Source organism: Phascolarctos cinereus, unplaced genomic scaffold (assembly GCF_003287225.1).
Source record: "Phascolarctos cinereus isolate Bilbo 61053 unplaced genomic scaffold, phaCin_HiC Scaffold_5;HRSCAF=322, whole genome shotgun sequence".
Classification (NCBI taxonomy): Eukaryota; Metazoa; Chordata; class Mammalia; order Diprotodontia; family Phascolarctidae; genus Phascolarctos; species Phascolarctos cinereus.
The window spans coordinates 32,435,372-32,460,179 of record NW_027555958.1 but is presented as its reverse complement, the minus strand read 5'-3'; the positions used below and the strand labels follow the sequence as shown (position 1 = coordinate 32,460,179).

The 24,808-nt window shown below is 40.5% G+C and overlaps 1 protein-coding gene across 3 annotated transcripts in view; it reads left to right on the top strand.

The window, feature by feature from the left end:
• The window catches only part of GOSR1 (golgi SNAP receptor complex member 1), a 77,115-nt gene that overhangs the window by 15,173 nt on the left and 37,134 nt on the right, over positions 1-24,808 (top strand). For all 3 annotated transcript variants that reach the window (XM_020963246.2, XM_020963245.2, XM_020963247.2), the window contains 3 exons: positions 6-113; positions 8,264-8,355; positions 16,972-17,046. In XM_020963246.2, the coding sequence (XP_020818905.1) occupies positions 6-113; positions 8,264-8,355; positions 16,972-17,046 (275 nt within the window). The remainder of the gene's footprint in view (positions 1-5; positions 114-8,263; positions 8,356-16,971; positions 17,047-24,808) is intronic.

Sequence of the window (24,808 nt, the reverse complement as noted above, 5' to 3'; positions counted from 1 at the left end):
TGTAGCTTACAGGAGTAAATGACAAGATGGCAGAGTACACAAACAGTGCTGGCGTCCCCTCCCTCAATGCCGCCCTCATGCACACGCTGCAGCGACACCGAGACATCTTGCAGGTAACTCGGTGCCTCACACTTTCCCATTAAATATTCTTCACAAGAGTTTAAAACAATTCAAGGCAGGGAAGCTGCCCTTGTGATTCACTTTTTTTTTTTTAAAGGAAAGAACTTTCTGAGCAGAGTTTTTCACTTTGTTGTAGGACAGCTTCTCAACATGTCTTTTTTCAAAGTACGTTCTGAAAAGGGCTCTTGACTATTGCAATTGTCTTATGAAACTGAGGACTGGTTAATAAGAGGCATAATCTAGGTCTAGGTTAATTAATTCTAGGGAATTAATTAATTACCTAGTGTTTTCATTGGCTTACCAGCTGTGATCAAGGAGTTATGGCCAGTGGGAGAAGGATGCTCAGGAGACAGAAGAGACTTTTTATAGTATGTTCGGCCACCTTATTTTGAGCCCATCTGACAAAATTCTAGATTTTTGAAGAAAGATAAATTAGGAAAGAGTTACTTACTATTGAAAAGAATTCTTTCCTTGAGCTATAAACTATCCTCTCTCTGCACTCTTTTGGTGACCTTATCAGCTCACATGAGATTAGTTATCATCTCTAAGGTGATGATCCATTTTTAGGCTCTTGCTGAACTTCAGGCCTGCAGTGCCGCTTACCTGTCGGATACATCAGGCTGAATGTCCCGTAGACATGCCAAACTCAGCATGTCTAAAATGGAACCTGTTATTGTTCCCCCCATACCTAACACTTGTGAATTTCCCTGTTCCTAGTGAGAATGTCAGTCAGTCAGTTGACAAGTAGGCACAGTGTTGGTACTGGGGGTATAAAGATAAAAATGAAACCATTACTGCTCTTTATGTAACTTCCAGTCTAGTCACGGGAGGGGTGTGTGTGGACAGAGTGAAAAGGGATTTAGGAAGCAGACACAGAGTGATTTGAGCAGCTGGGAGAGAACCAGGAAGGAGCTCTTCCAGAAAGTGTCATCTGAGCTCAGCCTTGAAGGAAAGAAGGGATTCTAAGGAGGTGGCGTGAGGGACAGCGAAGGCAAAGACCCAGGGGAGACAGATGGGGAAACAGAAGAGGCCGGTTTGGCTGAACTCTAGTGACTGGGAAGGGTCATAAGACGGAAAAGGGAAGTTTGGGCCAGTCTGTGAGGAGCTGTAAGTGGCAAGTAGAAGATTTTTTATTCTTAGAATATTAGGGAATCCTTGGAATTTATTGAGTAGACAAATGGCACGGCCATATATTTGATAAAGAAAGATCACTTTGGCAGCTGTGTCCAGTCTCAGTGGCTCTAGTGGAGTGGCTAGAGACTTGAGGCAGAAATGCCGATTAAGAGACTGTTGTAGTGGTCCAGAGTAGAGTTAGTGAGGGCCCAAGTGAGCTTAGTGGTCGTGTTAGTGTGAGAAGGGCATGTGTTTCTTTGTGATGTGAAAATTGTAGTGATAGGAATGACGAGATTTATTAACTGATTGAGTATGTGGTGTGAGTAAGACTGAGGGGTGGAGGAGGACACCAGGATCAAGAATCTGGGTGACTAGTGAGATGGTAGCCCCTAGGCAGACATAGGGAAATTTAGAAGAGGAGTGGGGTTGGGGAAAAGATGATTGATGAGTTCTGCTTTAGACATATTGAATTTGAGGCTTCTATGGGACATGCAGTTCGAAATGGCCAATGGGCAGTTGGTGATATGAAACCAGAGCTTGGGAGAGACTAGGGCTGGATTTATAGATCTGAGTGTCAGTGCACAGGTGCTTGTTAAACCCAGGGAGCTAATGAGATCACTGAAAGAAAGACCATATGAAAGAAGAGGGTTAGGGTGTGATCTGGAAGTTAAGCCAGCAGAGTAGACTTATGAAGAGAGCTAGACAGATAGGAGACCCAAGAGTGATATTGAAAGGGGAGAGAGGAAAAGTATCCAGAAGGAGGGGTGGTCACTAGTGTCAGATGTTCCCGAGAAGGCGAGAAGGATAAGGATTGAGGAAAGGCCTTCAGAGATTTGATACTTATTGTGAACTTCACTGGGGGAGGTGGGACGTGGATTTTAATTTTTACTCTGTAAGACTGAAAAAAAGAAAAACCAATCCCTCCTGGGCGTTACCAGAAGTACAGAGAAACTCGATTTACATTTTGGCTTCAATATGATCTTTTAAAAAACTTTATTTTTTGTTATTCTGAACTTAGAAAACACCAACAAACATTTTGATATACAAAGAATAGAAATTAAGAGATTCATGAAGCCACAAAACTCTGCTACATACAGCATGTGTCTTGAAGTGTACAATCAGTTCAGCGGTTAACTTCAAAGCTGTCCTGCCCTTCTGTCTTCTTCTGAATTTCCTTCTGTTTTGTGTCTTTTTAAAAAATGCTTCCCTAATACTCCTTTTTTTAGCCTCACTGTCACCAAACGTCTCCCTGCCCTCAAAAACACTGTTGGTAGCAAATAAGCATAACCAATGAGAACACCCCCAGCCATCGTCCATGTCAGATGTATGTCTCATTTTGTCTCCCTGGACTATCAGCTCTCTGTCAGGAGATGGGCTAGTGTGCCTCATCGTCCTTCCTTTGACATTGTAGTTGAGTATTGCATTGTCACAGTTCTTAAGTCTTTCAAACTTGTTTTTCTTTACAGTGTTGACATTGTATAAAATCTCCTGGTCTGCTCATCTGACTCTGCATTAGTTTATTAAAGTCTTCCCATGTTTTCTCAGTCTTTTTGTTGTTTCTTATGATGCAGCAGTATTCCTTTACATTCACGTGAGAGGCGTGACTAGAGGAGAGGCCAAGAACACCTTGGTTCAGGTTCTAGCTCTGCCACACCCTGGCTGTACCACCTGTCACTTAGCCTCTTTGTATTCTGTGCAGCCCCCTGAGACTGCAAATTGCAGAAAAGATCATGGCTTACCTTAGTCAAGGGAGTTTCCTTGCCGGGGAGTTCTCTCTACCAATGAAGCCACTGCATTCGTGGACTATAATTTGCTCAGCTTTTTCCCAATTGATGGGTACCCCCTTTGTTTCCACTCCCTTCGGACACTGACCTGAACGTTTTTGTACAACCTTTCCCTTTTTCTTTGATCTCTTTGGTGCTGAGACTAATAGTGGTATTGTTGGGTCCCAAGGTATACATAGTTAGTGACTTTTTGGGTATACTTCCAAATTGCTTCCCAAATAACTGGACCAACTCACAAGTCTGCCGTAACTACATTATTAGTGTGTCTGTCCTCCCCATATTCCCTTCAACGTCTGTCATTTTTCATTTTTGTCATCTTTGCTAGCTTTAGGAGCGTGAGGTAAAATCTCATGGTGGTTTTAATTTGCATTTCTCTTATTGTAAGTGACTGAGCATTTTTATATGATTGTGTTAACAGGATTTTACTGAGCCAGCCTCTAACCTGGGGATAGTGCAAACCGCACAAAGCCGGCCTAGATACAGGAGTGCCAGTAATCAAGTAGTGCTTTGATTAATCAGTTTCAGAGTGAGGAATGTTCTCCAAGCCGGAGTGAAAGCACAGCTCATGTGGCAGAGGACGAGGGGAAGGTGGATTACAGATAATCGTTCTCCAGGGCCTGAGAGGCTTCCCTCGGCAAGCCCATAAATACACGATACACCAGTTCTTTGATTGTTTCACATTTTGAGGGTCATTACTTGGTGGGTCATAGAACTAGAGATCTGTGACAGGAACAGTTTCTACAATCTTGATTCGCTTCCCTTAATGTACACTGGCACAAGAATGCAGTGGTCGTGAGAGCCTTGTCAGAGGTTTGATTGATCATTTCAAGCTGCGTTGTAAGTCTGACTCCCAAGCCAAAGTCTCCTGAGAAATCTAAATTATTAGTATATCCATTGCACATATCTTATTGATTAATACATAAATCATAATTCCCTTCATAATTGATAGCTTGAATTTCTTTTTTGAGTGTTACCTGTTCATATCCTTTGGTCATTTATCTATTAGAGAATGTCTTTTGTTCTTAAATATTTGAATCAGATCCTGTATGTCTTGAATATAGACATTTTTCTGAGAAACTTGCTGTAAAGATTTTTTTCCCCAATTCTTTCACTTTTGATTTTAACTGCATTGATTTTGTTTGTGTGAAGTCTTTTCAGTTCCTTTGGTATACTCTTCTTTGTCTGGTCAAGAGATTTTCCTCTCTCCGTAGTTGCTAAGGTATCTCTCTCCCTGCTCCTGTATTGTTCATCATTAACCTTTGAGAAGGCAGTTTCAGTTAAGTGAGATGGTTGGAAGCACAGTCCATGACTGGGGAGTGAATTGGAGGCAACTGTTAGCAACTGCTTTTTCTGGGAGTTTGGCTGAGCAAGGGAAGAGTGGTTTAGGATAACAGGTTGTGAGGAATGGTAGGGTCTAGTGAAGGTTGTTAGGATGATGAAGAGAGTTCTGCATGTTTGTAGACAGTAGGGAAAGAACCACTTGAGATAGGGAGAGATTGAATATTGGGGGAAATGGTGATGAAGTGATCACCAGAGAGGACAGAAGGATATGGGAGTAAGGCTGCATGTAGAGAGGTTGGCCTTGGCAAGGAGGAGAGCCGTCTTCTTATCAGATATTGGAATAAAGGAGGCAAGAATAGGGGATAATGTCGTGGAGTTGTGAAATGTAGGGAAAAGGAGAAGAGCGAGCTGGTGATGTATTTTCTCAGTAAAGTATAAAGCTTTGTTTCACAGCTAGATGGTTCTGGGGAAAGGGAGGTAGAGGAGTCTGGAGAGAAGAGAAGATTTAGAACAGTCTCTTTGGGGAGTAGGATGAAGAATCACCAAGGGACTAGAAAGGGTAACAGATATAACCCGCACTTTTATGGGACTTTAGGAGCAGAGGGTATGGATGGTAGGAGTAATACGGGGGTTGGGATTGGGCAAGATGCAGTGATGGCAGGACACGAGGAAGCAAGGGAGCTGGCAGTGGAGGACCCTGGTATTTTAAGCTGGCTAGCTGAAGGGTAGAGATTGAAAAAGAGGAAAGTGAAGAGGGTGCAGGGGTGGTGATCCAGGTGAGTAATGAGTTATTTAGTAGTTGTAGATCTTGGTAAGGACGAATCTGGTCGTCTGGGTTCACAACCTTAGTGTCTTCCTCAGCTTCTTGCTCTCACACCATACATCCATTTCTTCCTGTACAACATTTTTCAGATCTGTCCACCTCTTTCATCACACACAGCTACTGCCCTTGTGCAGGTCCTTGTTGCTCCTTTCCTGGACTTTTTCAGGAGCCTCCTAATTGGGCCTCCTGTCTCAGGCTTTACCCCACTCCAGTCTGTCCTCCACGTAGCAGCTAAAGTGATTTTTTCCTTAAGGTCATGTTTGACTGTGTTACTCTTTTTTTTTTTCCCCACTAGGCAGTGGGGTTAAGTGACTTGCCCAGGGTCACACAGCTAGTGAGTATTATGTGTCTGAGGCCAGATTTGAACTCAGGTCCTCCTGACTGCAGGGCTGGTACTCTATCCACTGAGCCACCTGGCTGCCCTTGTGTTATGCTTTTATTACATAAACTCCAGTGGCTCTCTGTTGCTTCAAGGATCAAATGTAAACACCTCTGTTTGGCATTTTACAGCTCTTCACAGCATGGCCCCCATCTGTCTTTTCAGCCTTATTATACAGTACTTCCCTGTACCATCCTTCCCGTTTCCTTGCTTTATAACTTTAGCATAGTTTTCTATTTTCTGCTGTCCTTCTTCCCCACCCCCAGATCCAGGCAGTTTACAAACCTTGCTGCCATTTCTGTTTATCCATGTCTTGAAATTGACCCCTCTCTATTCACACAGCTGCCGTCTTAGTTCGTGCCCTCATCACTTCTTGCCTAGGTTATTGTAGCAGCCTTCTGATGGCTCTCCTTGTCTCAAGTCTCTCCCTACTTCAGTCCATCCTACCCACTGCCACCAAAGCATAGGGATGACCTTGTTACTTGTCTCCATTCCACTCTGGTGGATCCCTATTAAAGTCCTTAGCAGCCCTGCCCCAGCCTGTGTTCCGACCTCCTTGTTTCATTCCAGCCCACATTACTTCCACCTCTGGCACCCTGAGACCAGCCAAACTCTGTTACCAGTGCAGTACTCCGTTTCTTCTCTCCGTGACTTTGTACTGTCCATCCTTCGTGCCTGGAGCGTATGTATGCCTTTGTTAAACCTACCTTGAGCACCACCTTTGGCATGAGCCTTTCCTGATTTCCTCTACCAAGCTGTTTTGTATTTATTTGTCTTTCATTTCTTTAGATTTCTTCTGTATTTCCTTCTGTGTGCATTTGTCTTCCCCATTAGAATGTCAGTTCTTTGTAATTAAAGATTGTCTGATTCATTGTATTTGTATCCCTAGCATCTAGCACAGTGCCTGTCCCATAGCATGTGCTTAATAAATGTTTGCTTGATCGAAGTCATTTCAGTTCTGGGCCTCAGTAGCCTCCTCTAAAGTGAGTTGGTTGGGTTTAGATGATCTCCAAGGTTCCTTCAAGATTTAATATAAAAGATTATTGATCTTAAGCTTCCTTTACATTGTTATTGATAGTGGATTTTTAAATGATTTGCTTTTGAAAAATTCATTTTACACATAACTTTTCAGACATCCCAACCATTGAACAAAATGAGGCACCCATTGAGGGAAATAATTCTAATCTGGCAGTTTGACTGCTGCAGTCATTTAACACATTGTAAATTTTGTATGAGTAGAGATTGGACTGGTGAGATAGTTTTCTTTGTGTAGTACCAGGCGCTAAGGGACCACAATCGGTGTTCCTGCTTTTGAAAGATGATGGTAACAACATGGGAAGGTGATTCTTTGTTGTTGGCATATTTTTTGGAAAAACTACTTAAGATTCATCAAAAGTACAGAATAACTAAATTACATTTTTCTGTTAAGATGCCCAAGAATTTTAAATTCTTTGGGGAAGATGACTTTGAAATCTAAAGAAGCCCACAAATGAAGGGGCATGGTTTAATGTAGGTGACTTTGTTCCTTAAAGTTTTGTGGTAGGTTCTGTTCTCCTAGAGTTGCATGAGCATTTTACGTGAACTACATTTCTATGTGTGGCTTCTCTTATGAAATGAAATACATTCATGAAGGTACGGAATTTGAAAGTAAATCCCATCGGCTAAACTAATGAGCACATAGATGAATGTGGTACAACCACAAAAGTTGTGTTGGAACGTATAAGAAAAGTTCTTTTATCTTGGGGAAAAAATTGTTTGAATAATTCCAAATGTGTCAGTTAATTTTTCCCCAAATGACTTATGTGTTTACTATCACATAAAGTTAGCAGCTTCAGTAAACTTTGTGTAACACCGCCTCCCCCCAAACTTTATTGCTTGTTATTCAACACTTTAACTAGTGATAATTGTTTCATGTTGCTTCCCTTCATAACTATAAGGAAAATATAAGGAAATATACATATATGGAAAGCGAAAACTTACTGCATTAAGTATGGCTGATGAAAGAATAGCAAGTCTAGTGATTCCTATCCCTTGCTCCTTTTTTGCCTCTAAAATCTTACTTTCTAAAATTATGCTTGTTTAAAATTAATGTCAAGCTTTTTAAATGTGAAAGATTTAGGAACTATTCACCTGTGTAATTTATTTTTTAAAGTCTTGTTTTTATTATTAACGTAAACAAATAAGCTTTTTAGGGTTTGTCTTCTGATCACCAGTTGCTAAAGGTTGTATTGTCTCAAAATGAATAATGTTTTTAAAATCATAATGTTCACTTACTGATAGCTGCTACAGACAGCTGATAGCTCCTAACAGCTGCCCCAAAGTGTAATGGGTTGCTTTGGCAGTTAGTGATTTCCCCCCCCTTTGCAGTTCTTCAGGCAGAAACTGGGTGACTGCTTGTTAAATGTATTGGAAAGGGAACTCCTTTCCATATGAATGGACTGGATGGCTGTGGAGGTCCTGTCCAGCTCTGCAATTGTGCAGTTCTGTGATTCTTGAAATTAGATACTGATTACAGCAAATTTTTATAGAACAAAGCTCTTCCACATTTGTACCTTCTCTTGGGGGCCACCGTAGTAGTGCAGTCCTCTGAAAGCATTTCTTACATTTAATGAAATCATTTTGCAAGTGTTACTTAACTGGATGATTCTTGCTCTTTGGTATATTTTGCAATGTGGTTATTTAAATAGTTACTTTGACAGAAATTCATTTTGATTGAAGCACAGAAACTGTTTTATGTGGGAATATTATGTTGCTCTATTACAGGATTACACACATGAATTTCATAAAACCAAAGCAAATTTTTTGGCAATACGGGAAAGAGAGAACCTCATGGGATCAGTACGAAAGGATATTGAGTAAGTCATTATGCATATTTATATGAATATTTGTCAGGTTTTATCAAGTTATATAATAAAAACTCAAGCAACCTTTAATCCAATTTAGAAATTAAAAGAGAACCTTCAGGTGAATTTTATATTCAACATATTTGTAGAGTACACATTATGGTAATATAGCAGTATGTCTGTAGGCATATAAATTGGGGAGACTTAATTCCATTAGTGGGGATGCTTTTCAGCAAGGAGCTTAAACCGGGAATAGGTAGATGGCCAGATGAGAGACTGGAACCTTCATTAGCCTTGTTCTTCTGTCACAGAATTTCAAACAGTAGGTCTTTTAAGAGAAATTGCTACCTATTGACTTTTATCTTGTCCATTCTTAGTATTAATAAGGATAGCTATTTTCAGCAGCTGTCCTTATTGAGAACAGAGAAGACCTCTGATAATCTTTTCTTTAACTAGCATTGACAAATGTGTGCTAATCATTTCAATTAAGCTGCAGATCTGATCATTTTAGTTAAAACAATGCCTTATGGGAAACTCTTCTCATATGATCAATGTGTTGTAGGTACATGGTAGAATACAACAGGATCTTTTAGGGAAGACACTGCCATATTGTTCCATAGATTAGGATCTGCTTCTGCATAACCCGTGTCCAAAGTCCCATTCTTTGCTTTTTACTTATTCATTTGGTAGCAGTTAATTAGCTAGCATACTAGCTCAAAGCCCCCCAAAATGCTGTTTTTCTTTTGTTCTTTTCTAATAATGGACCAGAATAGGAAACACACACACATGAGCAATGACTTATGGGCAAAATTATACCTAAGTAGAATGTTTCTTTAGTACTTTTCATGGGGCTAGCTAAAGAAAGGAAATGCAGAATTAATAAAAGGCTAATTACTGGTACATATTATCACCCTGGAAAGCCATTTCCTCTGCACTCTCTGGTATTTCTAGGAGCTGCTCTGATTCAGCAGCTTTCAGGCCCTAATATAATAACTCCTCAATTATCATCATCACTAACTACAAATATTTGAATGTTTCTATTGTACTAGTTTCTGGGGAATAGAAAGGCATGCTAGACCCTTGAGGGGCTTAAAGTCTAATTTGGAAAGACACTGTAGAAGGGGGGGGAGGTACCTATATGTGCCCAGGTATCCATAAATAAGTATGTAAATATGTGTGAACATTTGAAACAGTAAGTACCGTAGGTGTTCAGAGAAAGGGGCCTGTCACCAAGGAGGGGCCAAGGCCTTAGCCAGAAGAAGAAGGAATTGTAGATGGGAGCTCAGTAGCTCAGCTGGAGGAATTCAGGAATCTGGGGAATGTAGAAGAGACCACTTTAGCTAAAATACAGAGTTTACATAAGAGAACAATGTGAATAACAGCATGAGAGTGTGATGGAGACAGTTCTAAGAGTAATTTGTTTTCACTGAGTGAATTTTGCAGGTAACTGAAGTTAACCCCATAATAAGGTTAAGTTTTTTTTAAAAAAAAGGAAAATCAAACCTTTAGATGAGCGTCTTTGTAAAAGTGGTACTTTTATAATTGTTGCTTCTGTATTTAGGTTACTTCCACATCTTATTTCCAGTTTCCACAGTAGCAATGCCCCCTTTGTAATAGGCCATCCCCACTACCCTCAAATGCAATAGATTGAAGCCAAGCTTTGCCGTAACAATTGTTTCTGACCTCCTGACATCCCAGTTTCTGTTATAATACTGCTGTTGTTTTCCTAGTCATCCTAGCTCAAAGTCTGATTGTTGTCCTTGACTTACCCTGCTTCCTCACCCCCTGTATCCACTGAGTTGTCAAATCTAATCGATTTGCACATGTCTCCTTTCATTCTCATTGACATTCCCAGCCCTCTCCATCCTAGTTCAGGCCAGGCCTTTATTCCCCTTGCTGAGACTCTTCCAATAGCCTCCCCACTGGCCTTCCTTTTATACTATCTTATAATGTTTAAAAAGCACCAGCTTCAACAAATGCTTATTAAGAATGCTCACGGTACAGAGAACTGGGCTGAGCCCCACAGGAAGTAGTACCCAGATGCATGTGTGATTATTATTGATGTGAGTGGCTCTCCTCCTGATGATGATCCCAGCTCACCCATGCTTGCCTGTTTTGTGCAACTCTTGTTCTTATCATCCCATAACTGGGTCTGCCCAGTGTGCTGAGGAGCCTTCTTTATGACCTCGAGAGGATACCTAGAGGGGGTATGTTGAGACATATGAAGTGCCAGTGGGACATCCAGGTAGAGGATATGTGAATATGGAGCACAAGAGAAAGGTGAGGGCAAGAGATACAGCCTTGGGAGTTGTCTGTACGGTAATGGTGGTTGCTTTTGTGGGTAGGAATTAGATCACTAAAGTGGAGAGTATAGAATGAAAAGAGAGAGGATGTAACCTTGGGGAACAGTATTAAGGGGTGGAAGTAACTAACAAGCCAACAGGGAAGGAAGAGTTAGATTTTTTTATAGGAATTGTTTGTTTTGTTTTTTCAGTTGCATGTAATGTTGCCCTAGAAATCTTTGAATAGATAACTTTTTGAAAAAAAAATATTTTTATTGATATCTTTTGTTCTTAGGACATCTATATTTTCTCTGTATTCCCCCTCTCCTTTCCAAAAGAGCTGTCACTTCTAACAAAAAATTTTTTAAAGAAAAAGAGGAATAAAAAAAATTATGCAAAACTTTTTTATATTTCTAAAAAAATCTGATGTCGGAGATCCCCTCCCCAAAGGAATAGAGGAAGATGTCCTTACATTTTTTTTCTTTGAGGCCAACATTACAATTTCTCATCGCTCAATTTTAATGATTTTGTGGACACTCTTCTAGTCATTATGCCTATTTTCTTGGTTCTGCTTACTTTGCCCTGCATCAGTTCATGTGGACTGTGCTCCTTTGGATTCATTGTGTTCCTTGTTTCTTACATCACAGTCATTGCATGACGTGCAGTTTGTTTAGCTGTACTTCAAGTGATGGGCATCAGCTTTGTTTCCAGTTCTTCGTTACCATGAAAAGTGCTGCTATCATTATTTTGGCATATATAGAGCCTTTTTATTAATGACCTCTTCAAGGTTTATTATGCCGCACGGTAGGGTCTCAGTCAGGATGTATGTAGGTGTCAGCCTCCTTATTAACATCATTCCAAATTGCTTTTTGTAATAAATGTACTCATTCATAGCTTTAGCAACGTTAGTACACGTATCTTTCTAAAACTCCTGCAACGTGAACTGTTCTTGTCTTTTGTTGATTTTGCCAATTTGTAAGGTATGAGATGAAACCTGTTGTTAATGGTGGTCATTAATAGTTTACAGATTTTAAAAAAATATTTCCCCCCAATTACATGTAAAAACAATTGTTAATGTTCTTTTTCCCCTCCCTGAGATGGTAAGCAGTTTATCAGATTAGATATGTGCAATCATGCAAAACATATTTCCATATTAGTCATGTTGAAAACTGAAACAGACCAAAAAAACAACCCACAAAAAACATAAGAAAGTGAAAAGTAGTGTGCTTCAGTCTACATCCAGAGTCCATCAGTTCTTTCTCTGGAGGCCGAGAGCATTTTTCATCATGCATCCTTTGGAATTGTCAAGGATCATTGTGTTGCTGAGAAGAGCCAAGTCATTCACAGTTGATCATCCTACAGCTCTTTAGGAGTCTTTCTCCTTATCCTTTGTCCACTTGTCTCTTAAAGAATGGCCTTGGTTTAACAAACATTTCTCTTAGCTGGCTATGTATCTTGGATACTAAAAACCCTTATCAGAGAGATTCATTCAGTACAAATATTTTTTCCTTATTTGACCACTCCTCTGTTATTCTAGATGGATTAAGATAAGAACATACAGGGTTTTGGGGAGGGTAGCGGTGGTAGTGGTGGTGGAAGGGGATTGTTTTTGCTATAACTTTTAGGATCTATTTCTAACAATGGAATTATTGGGTCAAAGGGTATCATTCTTTTTCACTGTAACTTTGCCTGTGTACAGCCAGACTCCTCACCAAAAGAGGCTCTGAGCTGCTGTGTCCATCAGCCTGTTCCTGCTTTTCCAGACTTGAGTTTTGCAAAGTTGTCTTAATTTGCATCTGTTAGAGGTTGAGCCTCTCTTCAAGTTATCTTTAACAGTTTGTGTTAATAATTGTTCATATCCTTTGACCTCTGATACATGTGCTCATCCAGCATTCATTGCATTATACCAACTTACCTTCGTGGTATGATCACACTCTGCCTCAGACTGGTTTGCAGTTGCCTGTACATACCCCTTCCTTTCTGTCTTTGCTTTTTCTGGTCTTTCCACCTCAGAGTTAGCAGTACCTGGATTCAAGTCTCTCCTCAGGCATCAGCCATGCGATCTGGGAATTCTTCAGACTATAAGCTTTAGCACCTGGTGATCTACATTGATGGAGGACATTCCTTACTGAGAGCTCCCTACACTGTTTAAATCACAGGTCTGACAAAGAAAAAAAGTCTGTCTTAGCTCTCTGAAATGGGGTCGCCAGAGCTGAACACAACCCTGGTTCTTTCACAGAGTTTTGAAGGACTTTCCTGGCCTCAAGTGGTTTCTTCTTTCTTTGAATTCCCATTGCAGTTGTCCCCGTTTGGCCTGTAAAGGCCTCCCCAGTATGGCTCAGACCCATCTCTCCAGCCTGATTTCCCAGCCCGCCCCTCATCTGCTCTGTGTTTAGCCACACTGGCCTGCTTACTGTTCTATATGTGGGACATTGTTCCCTCCGGGCCTACGCTCGGAATGTTCTCCTTTCTCATCTCCATCTTTGGAAATCTCTGGTTTCTCTCAAGGTTCGGCTGCAATGCCACTTAAGGCTTTTCCTCTTCCAGTTGTTGGTGCTTCTCCCCACCCCTGTTTGAAATTGTTTGCGTTGACTTAGCACATATGTTATTTCCCCCCTAAGAGAAGGGAAGCTGGAGGTCAGGGGCTGCTTTCATTCTTGTCTTTGTATCCAGCACCTCCCGCAGTGCCTAAGAGGCCTGCTCTTGGGGCCTGAGGAGCTTCTCAGAAGGATTAGATGTCCCAGTCAATGTTAAAGGCAGTCAGCCTCCTTTCTGTGTCTTAAGGGCTATGTGACTTGACATTTGACTCCTTAAGGGAGACGTTCCCCACCCTTCCTTCTTACAGGGGGCTGGTGGTACCTCTAATAAGGGTAGCCCCCTCACACTGAGGGCCAGGGCTACATGAGTCCAGAGCAGGACTTGGTGGTGCTTGGGAGCCTTGGCATTTTGTTCTTCAGGTCCTGGTGGCCCTGGGTCTGTGTTTCAGGTTAGCCTCCTAAGTGTAAGGGTTGTTGCAGCTCTCCCATGGGAGCAGCTCAGGTATTTTATAATGAAGAATAGTCTCTTCATTTAGGTCTGATTGGTTTCCCTCCCGTGAGGTCACAGGCAGGGAGATACCAATCATCTAGGAAACTGGAAGTTTGTAGTCTAGAACAGAAGATGACATATTTGGGAGAAGCAAATGTCCAAGGAAGGAGCTACCAGGGAGGAAGAAGCCCAGGGAAGCAGCTGCTGTCTAGGAGAGCCTGCACTCCCCACCAGGGTCACTCCCCGGGTGGGCTGGCCTGCTTGATTGAAGCATCCAGGGCCCCAGGGGAGAGGCAGGAGTGTGGGCCCGGCACGTCAGACCACCACCACCACCATGACCACCATTTCCCCCAACCCTGATGGAGACAGCCCAGGACCCTAAACCCAAGAGCCCTAAGAATAGCCATGCTTCCAGCCCACGTCCTTAGTCTTCCTCCTGGGAGCCAGCCCCTGTGGTCATGTAGCCTGACACCTGCCTCTGGAGATGCTGTAGCTGCAGCTGCTGAAAACCTAGAAAAGGAAATGCTAGTTGCCACAGTTCTTGGCCCTGTCATTTAGCTCAACATCAGAAACTGATAGGACTTCAATCAGTGGAAGTGACATTTTAAAAGTGGCCTTGCCATCTGCTTTCTGGCTGTGCCCTAAGGACCGCAAGCCTTTCTCATCTGACTTGCAGCTGAAGCTTCCAAATGTATTGTCTCCCCCTTTAGAATATGAGCAGGGGCAGGCTTACCTTTCATGCTTTGTACATAGTAAGTGCTTAATAAATGCTTTGAGAGCAGAGAGAGAAACCAGAGGATGTTCCAGCTTGCAGCATGGCAGTGGCTGTGGCTTAGTCATTTCCTCTCCCCTTCCTCTCTTCCCAGCATCTAGGGGGCAGCCTAGATAGTAGGAGTTAAGTAAATAACAACGATTGCACGTGATTTGTCTTTATTTGGTGATTCAGGATTGTTGTGAAGATTGGTTCTGAGATATATGGATGCCCATGGGGGCTGCTGAAGCCAGGATGCTCAGTGATCCCGCACTGTTGTATTTTACTAGTTGGGCTTTTGTTCTCTCCTCTCCTGTGTTACCTTTCAGTTTTTTCTCCTGTTGACTGAGTAGTGGGAGAGGGCTTGCCAAGCAAGATTGCAAAAGAAAACAAATTTAACTACATTCATAAGTTAAGCTTGGGCCTGAGAGCCTGAGGATAGTACTACTCCTTTCCCTGAGAGAAAAGCATGCAGACCCTGTGACAGTTAAATTCCTCATATTGAGAGGCCTGTCTCCCCACCCCACCTGTGCTCTAGATTTGTGACTGTTTTCCCAGGAGCTTGGCTGTTAGTGCCAGAAGTCCTATAGCTAGATATAGTATAGTACTTTCTGTATTCCTCTGATTAAATTTCAGAGAGACTTAGTACAGTTTTCTTTGCCACTTGCTTTGACTCTTTATTTTTCTCTCCTTTCTTTGCTATGTGCTTGGCAGTATAAATTATTACCTCCATTTGGGGGAGATAAAGGTACAGAACCTATTAATAACATTTATAAACAGAGGTTAAAGAGGGCTTAGGCCTTGTCCTCCAAGAACTTGCAGTCTAGTAGTGGAATATGACATGACAAGAACATGAAATAATGCAGGACACATGAATGAGAGGTGCAAGCCAAAGCCTGGGAGTCAGGGTTAAGGAAAGCTTCCTGGACGAAGTGATATTTGAGTTAAACTTTAGAGTGTGGGCAGAAATTAAATAGAAGACAGCACAGGAAGAGGCAGGCAGGTGGTCAGGCATGTGCAGGTGGAGAATGCTGACTAGTCCTTCTGGGCTGCAGCACCAAGTATATGGTAAGAAGTCATAGAAAATAAACCTGGAAGAGTCGGGCAAAGTTGACGTAGAAGGTTTTGAATGTGGGGCACAGGTGTTTGGACGTCACTTAGTGTTCTACACTGAGCCGGTGAGGGCTTTTGAGCAGAGAAGTGATGAGAGTAGATCTGTGAAGAAGAGCCTGTGCAGGTAGACTGAAGAGCTAGGAGAGCTGATCTGTTAGAAGGTTTTTGCAGTAGTCCAGGTAGGTGCCAGTAAAGACTTGTGGTAAAGTAAAGTAGTGGTGGTGAGAAGAGGAAACAAAAGTAAGGAATATGGCAGAGTTAGAGCCAGTAAGACTTAGACACTAAGTAAGAGGGAGAGAAGTGCAGATGATAGGTTTTTATGTGGGAGATTGGGCAAATATTGGTCCTGTTGACAGGCATAATGAAATCAGAGAGGAGTAGATTAGGGGGCACATGACCTAGATTTTGAGCATGTAGAGTCTTGGTTGAGTGCTATGGGGCATGTGAGTCTGGCGCTGGAGACAAGGTAGTAGCGGAGGTATGGGAATGAATGATGGAGAGAGTATGGAAAAGGAAAGGAGAGCATTAAAGACATACTGCACCTTGAGGGACAGACTTTAAAGGATCAGGAAGAGGAGTGAAGAGAGAAGTCACTTGGAAGCTGAGCAGGGCGAGAGTTTCCAGGAGAGGGAGGTGGGTGGTCAGCAGTGTGGCACCTTGCCAAGAAGGTGAAGTAATGAAAGAGGCAATTGGCTTGGACAGGTTTCTTGGAGGTTATTGATTATGTTTGAGAGCAGTTTTGGTACAGTGATGGGATCAGAAGTTAAATTGCAAGGGACTGGGGAGATACAGTAGAAAAGGATTGGGTGTAGTCAGTTTTTTCAAGGAGTTTGGCTAGTAGTAAGAAACAAAAATTAATGTTTTGAGGACAGGAAAACAAGGCATAAGAAGATATTTTTTCACTTCCCTCAAAGAGTGTTAGAGGCAAACATTCATATTTATGTAAAAATTCATTGCTGTTTTGAAGAGGGAGTTATAAATTTTAATATGCTAATTCTTCATTTAACAGTATGCTTATTCACTTGACTAGACACCACCAGTGTGAATTACTATATTGATCTGACTGTAGGCTGCTCCCAAGTGTAGCCCATGCCACTAAAATGGCATTTCTTTCTTTGAAAGAAAATTCACACACACACACACACACACACACACACACACACACACACACCCCCACACCCCTTTCCTACACTCACAAAAACAAAGTGTCCCAAAAGTCTTAGTGCATGTTATGGCTTTCATAGCTTTAAATTGCACTAAGACTTTTGGGACAGCCCGTTAGTCACACGTATTTATTCACTGAAAAAAAAAACATAATTTGTAAGCTTCGCTTGGATTTTATGCAAGTTGTATTTAAGGGTAAAGTGTAGTCTACATTCTTACCAGTAATAACACTCAACTGCTTTTCAATATGCCTGCCAAAATGTATTTACAATTTTTTTCTTTCTCTCCCAGGTCATATAAAAGTGGTTCCGGAGTGAACAATAGAAGAACTGAATTATTTCTGAAAGAACATGACCACCTACGAAAGTAAGTATTATTAAGTGAGCCAACATAGTGTAGTTCATAGAGTGCTGAATTGGAGTCAGAAGACCGAAGTTCAAATCCTACCTCTGCCACTGATTATCTGTATGACCCTGAACAAATCACTTAGCCTATCTGGTTTCATTTGCTTCCTCTATAAAATGGCAGATTTGGGCAAAAATGGCCTATAAGGTCCCCTTAACTCTAGATCAAGGTTCATATAACTGTAAGTGGGCATTCTACATAGCTTGCTTTCTATTTGTAAAAGTCCTACTTGTTCAGAACATAAGAAAAGATGCTATATATATAGTAGAGTATCTAAAATTTTCACGAGGAGGAAGTAGTGCTAATGTAGCTTCCTTGGTGATCTAAGTCATCAATACCTTATTTATAAGGAGTAGATAACTTAATTTCACATGTAACTTTAAAAAAACACCATGTAATCAACTTCCTAATTAGAGTTAGCAAAAATGGGGTGAACTGTCCTGTGTTAGGTTGTGAGCCTCCTGTAACTGGAGGTGTCTAAGCAGCACCCGTGCCTGGGATGCTGTCCAGGGAATCCATCCCTCAGGTAGCAGTTGGACTGCCTGACCACCAGGTTTCTTCCAGTTCTCAAGATTTGATCCACACCTCTCCTGTGTGTAGCTTGGTACATAGTAGGTATTTGTTCTTTGTTTACTGAATTGAAACATTGTCACAGGCAAATACGGATCTAGATGTGTTGTAGATCCTCAAGGTAAAATTTTATTTTGTTTATAAAAATATTAAACTAAAGGTTAGCTTTGTGTGTGCATTAGATATAAGGAACCTCGCATGTGCTAGGTGCTTAATGGTCAAAAGCAGTTGAATCTGAAAACTCACTGTTAAGGTTATATAGAATGTTCAGAAGAAAATGAATATGTACAGTTCAAAAATGTGTCCGTTAGTCCCAGGGAGTTGTTGAACTTTGGACATTGTTACTGAATATTGCTAGAAAGAAATGCCAAATTAAGTAAATTGATGGCATTACTAGAATAATGATTCAAATTGTAATTACTAAAATGGGAGTAATTGTGGGAAGGAGAAAGGAAGAAGGAGGTTGGCTTCCACTTCGAAATTTGAGTTTTATTGTATAGTGTAGATGAGTCATTCTTATAAACATACTTGCATGTACACATACACACACCTTAAATTTCTCTAGGTGAAGATGAAAGTATCACTTAACAACTTGCCTGTCTTGTAGGGCTATGGGCCAGACTCTTAAGAGAGACTCCCTGAAAGTATCTTCTTCCGGGAGAAAGAAAATAGTATAAAACAGCTCTCTGATCTGATCCTTGGGTGTCAGTCCTCTGAAGCCCTGGGGGCATTAGGTAGATTCTTAGGATCCTAAGTTTAAATCAGGAAGGGACCTTGTAGGTCATCTGGTCCAACCCCATTATTTTTGAAATGAGGAAACTCAGCCCCAGAGAAGTCTAAGGGTCTTGCTTAAGGCCGCACAGGTATTAAATGATGACAGCTGAGCTGGGATTGGAACTTATACCTTCTGACTCCAGATAGAGAGAGGCTTTCTGCTGCAATGTGGTTGCTCTCTGTGAATTGTCTTGAACTTGAGGAAGAAAAGAGAATCTTTCTTGCCATTCTAGGAAACCATTCTGGAAAGTGAAAGTCTTAAGCAGTGATGCAAATTCTGCCACCATTTCTGAGGGTGGATGGTCCCTTCTCAGTGACTTTTCATCACAGATGTTGAGAATGATTGATTCTTTTTGAGTAATGAGATTTTTATTATGGAATTGAAGGTTTTCACTTTGTGGAAAAGAGAACTAGAAGGACTGTATGTACAGTGAAAATCTCTTGGCAAAGATGGATGTAAATTCTTCAAACTTCATCCCTTTAAAAATAACTTTTAGATGTATGCTAAAAATATCTTTATCTAGCCTTATGCTTAAGCCAACCTGTTGTACCTAAATTTAATCCTTAAAACAAGTCCTGTAATGAGCATTAGATGAAGAAATTAAAATTAAAGAAGGCTTTGGAGTCAATGGCAATTTTATTTTTAAAAATGATTTCCCCTTGCCCTGTATTTGAATCTTAGTGTTGTATCATGTTAGAGAATGATAATAGTTACTTTATTTGGAGTTAAGGTTCGCCAAGGAACCCATAGCAGCTAGAAATCCACATTTAGCTATTTGTGCACCAGATCTTGAAATTATAGACAGTATCCAAGTGCTAAATAAAAGTTAGTTTTTATTGATAGTGCCTGAATTAAAAATAATTCCTGAATTTTTAGCATATTGCTTCAAAGTACATAATAAGGCAACTTCTGTGTGTGTGTGTGTGTGTGTGTGTGTGTGTGTGTGTGTGTATTTTTTCTATCCAAAATCCAATTTCTGCTTTGTCATGGTATTTAGGAGTCTCCTAGAATATAGAAGAGTATGCTGAAACCAGTGAAATTTGTTTTCTTAAAAATACATAAAAAGGAAATACTGAGGAGGGGATTCTCAACAATTTAACTTGCCTGTCTTATTGATCTCTGTGAGTATTTTTGCAAGGCAGGTCTGTACTTGGAATCAGAAGGCTTGATTTTGAATAGTGCCTCAGGCAGTAACTGTGACTGTGAGTGTCATTTCACTTCAGAGCCTGTAAAATGGTACCATAATACATGTACTTTGTGGGAAAGATTGTGGCTTAATAGAATTTTTTATGTATTGGCATGAACTCAGTGTCTGGACACCTAAAGATGTGGTCTCCTTATTAGTTAAGCATCATACAACTGTGCTGATATTTGTCTTTGTCCTAAATTATGGTCACGTCTTTGTGAGTAAACTGTGACCACTGTAGTTTTCTTTAAAAGTCATCACTTCAAATGTAAGAACTATTGAAAATCGGAACAGAGACAGTACTTTGAGAGACTTGAGTGTTTCAGATGTTGGGAAGGAGTTCTTAGCATTCCTTCCCTCTTCAGAATTCTAAACGAGCCTTGATTTCATCAGTTCTTGTGATAAGCCTTTCTGAGTTCAGATAGGCTGGTTCTCAGACAGAATACACAAATGAAACCTTCCCAACTCAGTAGGGTTTTCCGTAGTTTGCTCTTTGGTAAGATTCCCCAGGCACTTTCATTGAGGGCTTCCTCCTTGAGATGGGGATTTTTATTTGTTGACACAAGGGGGCAGTGTTTCCCAGAGTATGTGTGATCTCCAGATGTGGATCTAATTTTGGTGGTATTCCACACTAAAGAGCATTTTGTGTTGTGACCAGGGCTTCACAATCCAGTGTTTACAGGAAATAGAGTGATGATTTAAGGAAGGTAGTGTTAGCCCACAGTTCCTCGCACATAGCAGTAATCACTATTTGTTGAACGAACAGAAGGTGATAGAGATTTTGTTTTACATTAGTATTTCCCAAATCAAATCATTGAACTCTAGTGAAATTGTGTATGTGACTTTGTAAACCTTAAAACATCATATGTGTCCTGTGAGCACTGGCCACTGAGCAAAAGCAGCCTGGTACAAGCCCCCGCTTCTGACACTCCTGGCCCTTTGATGCTGGGCAAGGCTTAGAACCGCTCAGTGTCTGGGTTTACTCTTCAAGTTGGCTACATGCGTTGGGGAAAGGAAATTCTTCCCTGGGAGCTGTAACTGTTTTGTGGAAGGCTGGTTAGTGAATGGGTAGCTGAGCTGGGCATAGGGTACAGATTACCTGACTAGCATTTTCCATTGTATATGAAAATCAAATGAGATAATGTAGATAGTATACTGTACATGTACCACAGAGACTGCTGCTGTTATTGCTAGTAGTAATGAAACTGTTAAAGAAGAAATACAGTGGTTTAAAAACACTCAAGGAAAAATAGAACATTTGATGGTGAACATAGTGTGTGGGTGAGAGAATCCTTCCTTGAGAGACTGTGTATACTTACTAGCTTTCATTTGATGACTTCAGGACACATTATTTATTAACAGACGTGCATTTAGAAAAACTGCTTTGCCATCATTTCCATTGGTCCTCAAAACAAAATCTTAATGTAGCTTAATATTGTTTAGCCACAAGGTTTGAATCATTTGCTCAGTATCTTGCGGAAAAATAGTGACAGGAAGAGGATGAGAACTTGTGAGCTCAAGTTGCAGTGTGTAGCACGGCTTAGTGACTCACGCCACCTCAGAAATGACATCAGACACATCTTCGGTGCTTAGTTCACAGTAGTCCCAGAGAAGGAGCGCCCTGGTTTTTCTAGTCGAGAAAATGAAGTCGTCTGAGACAGAAGAACTTCTGGGGAGCAGCTAGAAACCAAGGGCATAGTCATTTCTCACTGTTGGAACTTAGCTCCTCAAAATAGATCAAATTGATTTTGGGTATAATTAATGAGGAAATTTGTTTGCTAATAGCAAAAAATATGTTAAACAATGGTCATATCAAATAGTAGGAATATTCTTTCTTTGTTTTTTAAATGTGGCCTTTGTATTTCCTGTAAAATGTTAAGTGCTTGGCACTAGATTTTTAGATTAGTGTAAAATAGAAAAGTGAGGGCAGCAGCTAGAACTTGGATGTTTCAGTAAGACTGTTTGTAATTAATTGGATAAATTTCCTGCCAAGGTACTTATTACTCTCATCTTTCATGAGGAAAGACTTTACTATAGCAAGTTGGGTAACTGAATAGTTGCTTATAATAGAATAGGATGATTTTATGTTTTTATTCATAGAAGGAGTTTTAGTTTCTTAGTTTCGTATTTTTCTTAAGATTTTTGTTGTTACATGGAGATGAATGGGTTCCAAAGATATTTTAAAGCCATAATTTTGCATCAAAAAATAGTAGTGATGTATTTTTATTAATGGATGCTGATTTCTAAAAAAAAAAAAAACACCAAAAAACCAACCTAGCTTTTAGTGGTTATTTAGCCTAGGTCTTTAATAACTTTTTGTTAAATGACGTTTGTGATCTTGTAACTGTTCTTATGGACATAGTTATTTTTCCCAGTTTGACTGATGATGAAATTCAGGTCACTTGCCCGCTTGACTTGATGTCATAGGAGGTTGGCGACATGAATGAGCATCAGATGGTTGGTGGTGGTTTTCCCATGGACAGGAGCTACACAGTCTTGGAGGTTTTTATTTGTTGTGTAAAGTTAAAACATTAATTCTGTTCCTTTCCAATTAAAGCCTTTTACCAAAAACCCTAATATACGTTTTAGTGGAAGTAGCTAGAGAATTTAGTAATATTTTCACATTTTTGTGGCCTTTTATGAAAAGCTTGTCTTTAGACTCATTTGTTTTGACCTCTGCTCTGTGACCTGGGATGGCAGATGAGGATATATGTTGACATTTTATAGATGGGCAAATTGGGGGGGGGGGAGGTTTACTGGAAAGACTTATGTAAACTGATGCATAGCGAAGTGAACAGAACCAGGAGAATGTTGTACCACAATAACAGCAGTATTGTTTGATGGAAAATTGTGAATGACTTAGCTATTCTCAGCAATACAATGATCCAAGATAATCCCAAAGGACTAATGACGAAGCATACTGTCCGCCTTCAGAGAAAGAACTGATATTGATTGAATCTAGACTGAAGCATGCTCTTTATCACTTTCTTTGATTTTTTTTCTTTCGTTTGAATCGTCTTGTACAAAATGACTAATATGGAAATGTTTTACATAATTGCACATGTATAACAAAAGAGAGATTTATACTTAGCAAGATCATACAATTAGTGATGGGATTTGGTGTTAAGTTCTTTGTCTTGTATCCTTTTTTTTATCAAAACATTCTGCTTCTCCTTTTTTTAAACTTACCATTTTTGTATAAAAATATCTTCCAGATTTTGTTGGAATATGGTTAACTTTCTAATTTTTCATAATCTTAGAAATAGGAAAAAAAACTTGGATTGGGAAATAGCTGGGGGAAGGGAAGAACACTAGTGGAAAATTAATAGAAGAAAATATTAAAAGAAGCTAAAGAAAAACTGACATGCCATCACAGAATGAATCCTACTGAATAAAAAAGTGAAGGGTCTCAACACGTTTATCTTAGACAAAACAGTTAGTGATATCGTATCGCTAAGGTAGAGTGAAACTATGAGAGCCAGAGAAAGCCGCAGTTACATTGGCTGAAAGCTGTTTCTCTTGCCATGTCACTGTAAGCCCTGTGCTTGTTTTTAAAGGTCCCCCACTTCCACTCTGCCATGCTTTCCTAATGGGACTGGCCAGCTGGAGTGCAGCTGTTTTAGAAAGCTGGCTGGGGACAAGCATGTGAGGATTGCTATGACATATGAGTTAGCCATGTCAAATTAAAGAGGGGTCTAAAAAATTTTTAACTTTAGGTAGTAGTCTAAAAAAGGAAATATTATGGTAATTTATCATTTTTCAAAAGTCATTTTCATCTTTCTGAGTATTAACACACATGAGCAGTCTACCCAAGACATGAATGAGTTTTTTATTCCATGAACTGACAATCCTAAGACCTTCCCAAAGACTGCCTTTATAAAAATCCTTATTCTCCTGGACATTCTCTTCTCACTTGGCTTTCATAAGCTGGTGGCTTTTCTTTTTTCCTTCTTTGTCACTCAGTATATTGCCCTATCTTTCCTCCCCTCCCACCTCTAAAAGGCTTTGCTTCTCAACCTTTTATTTTCTCATTGCGTTTACTGCCATGGAGAGCTCATCCATTTACATTATTTCAGGCCTATGCTACCAAAAGCCAAATAAAAATCTGATGCCTGAACTTCTTATCTTTACTGTAGTCCCATAGTTCCAAGGGCAAGGGTGAGCCTCCTTGGCAGAAGTGGACAGAAGTAGAAGTGTGTGTAGATTATAAATAGCTACCTATCAAAGGAAAAGTTAATCCAGAGTAGAGGGGGGATATGTTGGAAGTTGTAGTGCTCAAGGAGTGAGAGGAATTTGACCAAATTGTTTGCTGGAAGAACTGAGCTGGTATCTAGGAAACATGAGGGAAGTTAGTGGTAATCCTGGGACTGGTGGAACCATAGGAAGACTGAAAATTATAACTGCAAGTCTACTTGGCGCACAGCTGGGATGATAGGGAAGGCTATATGACTCTCTTATTATCCAACTTCAGAGATTTCTCACAGATCCCCACCTAGTGGGGTTTACCTAGTATGTGGTGGATCAACAGCAAACACCTATAGGTATAACGTGCAGAGTGTTGTGCTTAGGTTTGGTGCTAGAGACACAGAGACAAAAATGAAGATGTCCTTCCTCCAAGGGATCTTATATTCTTTGTATAGGCATGTGTTAGGTACCTACAATAGTAGTCTATCTAAGGAATATAATCTTCAGGGTCATTTGAGGAGGAAGAAAACCTCAACAGACTTGGGGGATTAAAGGAGACTTAACAGGAGATATGGTACCTAAGCTGAACTTAGAAGATGGCTTCCAAGAGGCAGAGATGAATAGGGCGTACATTACAGGACTTGTGATGTCAGCTTGAATAGGGTGCATATTTAGGGGTGTCATAATAAGGTGTCAATGCTGTAAGAAACAGGAACATAATACTATCTGAGTGGTGTTTCCAAGTGAAACTCTGTAAAACTAGTGGGCCTTTCCTGACTTTTTTCTGCTGGTTACCTGCCACTACTTGTCCAGGTGTGGATTCTTATCAGTGCTTTAATGTACTTTCAGTGCTGCACCACCCTCTTCTCTCCCCATGTCCCCTGAACTCTCTTCTTCCCATGAGCCTTGTTCATTCCCAGCTCATTGTTTTACTTGCATTATCTTCTGTATCTGTGGCATTCTCTGCTGAGCTAAATAGGTCTCTGCTCCTCCATGAGTCCATGTGT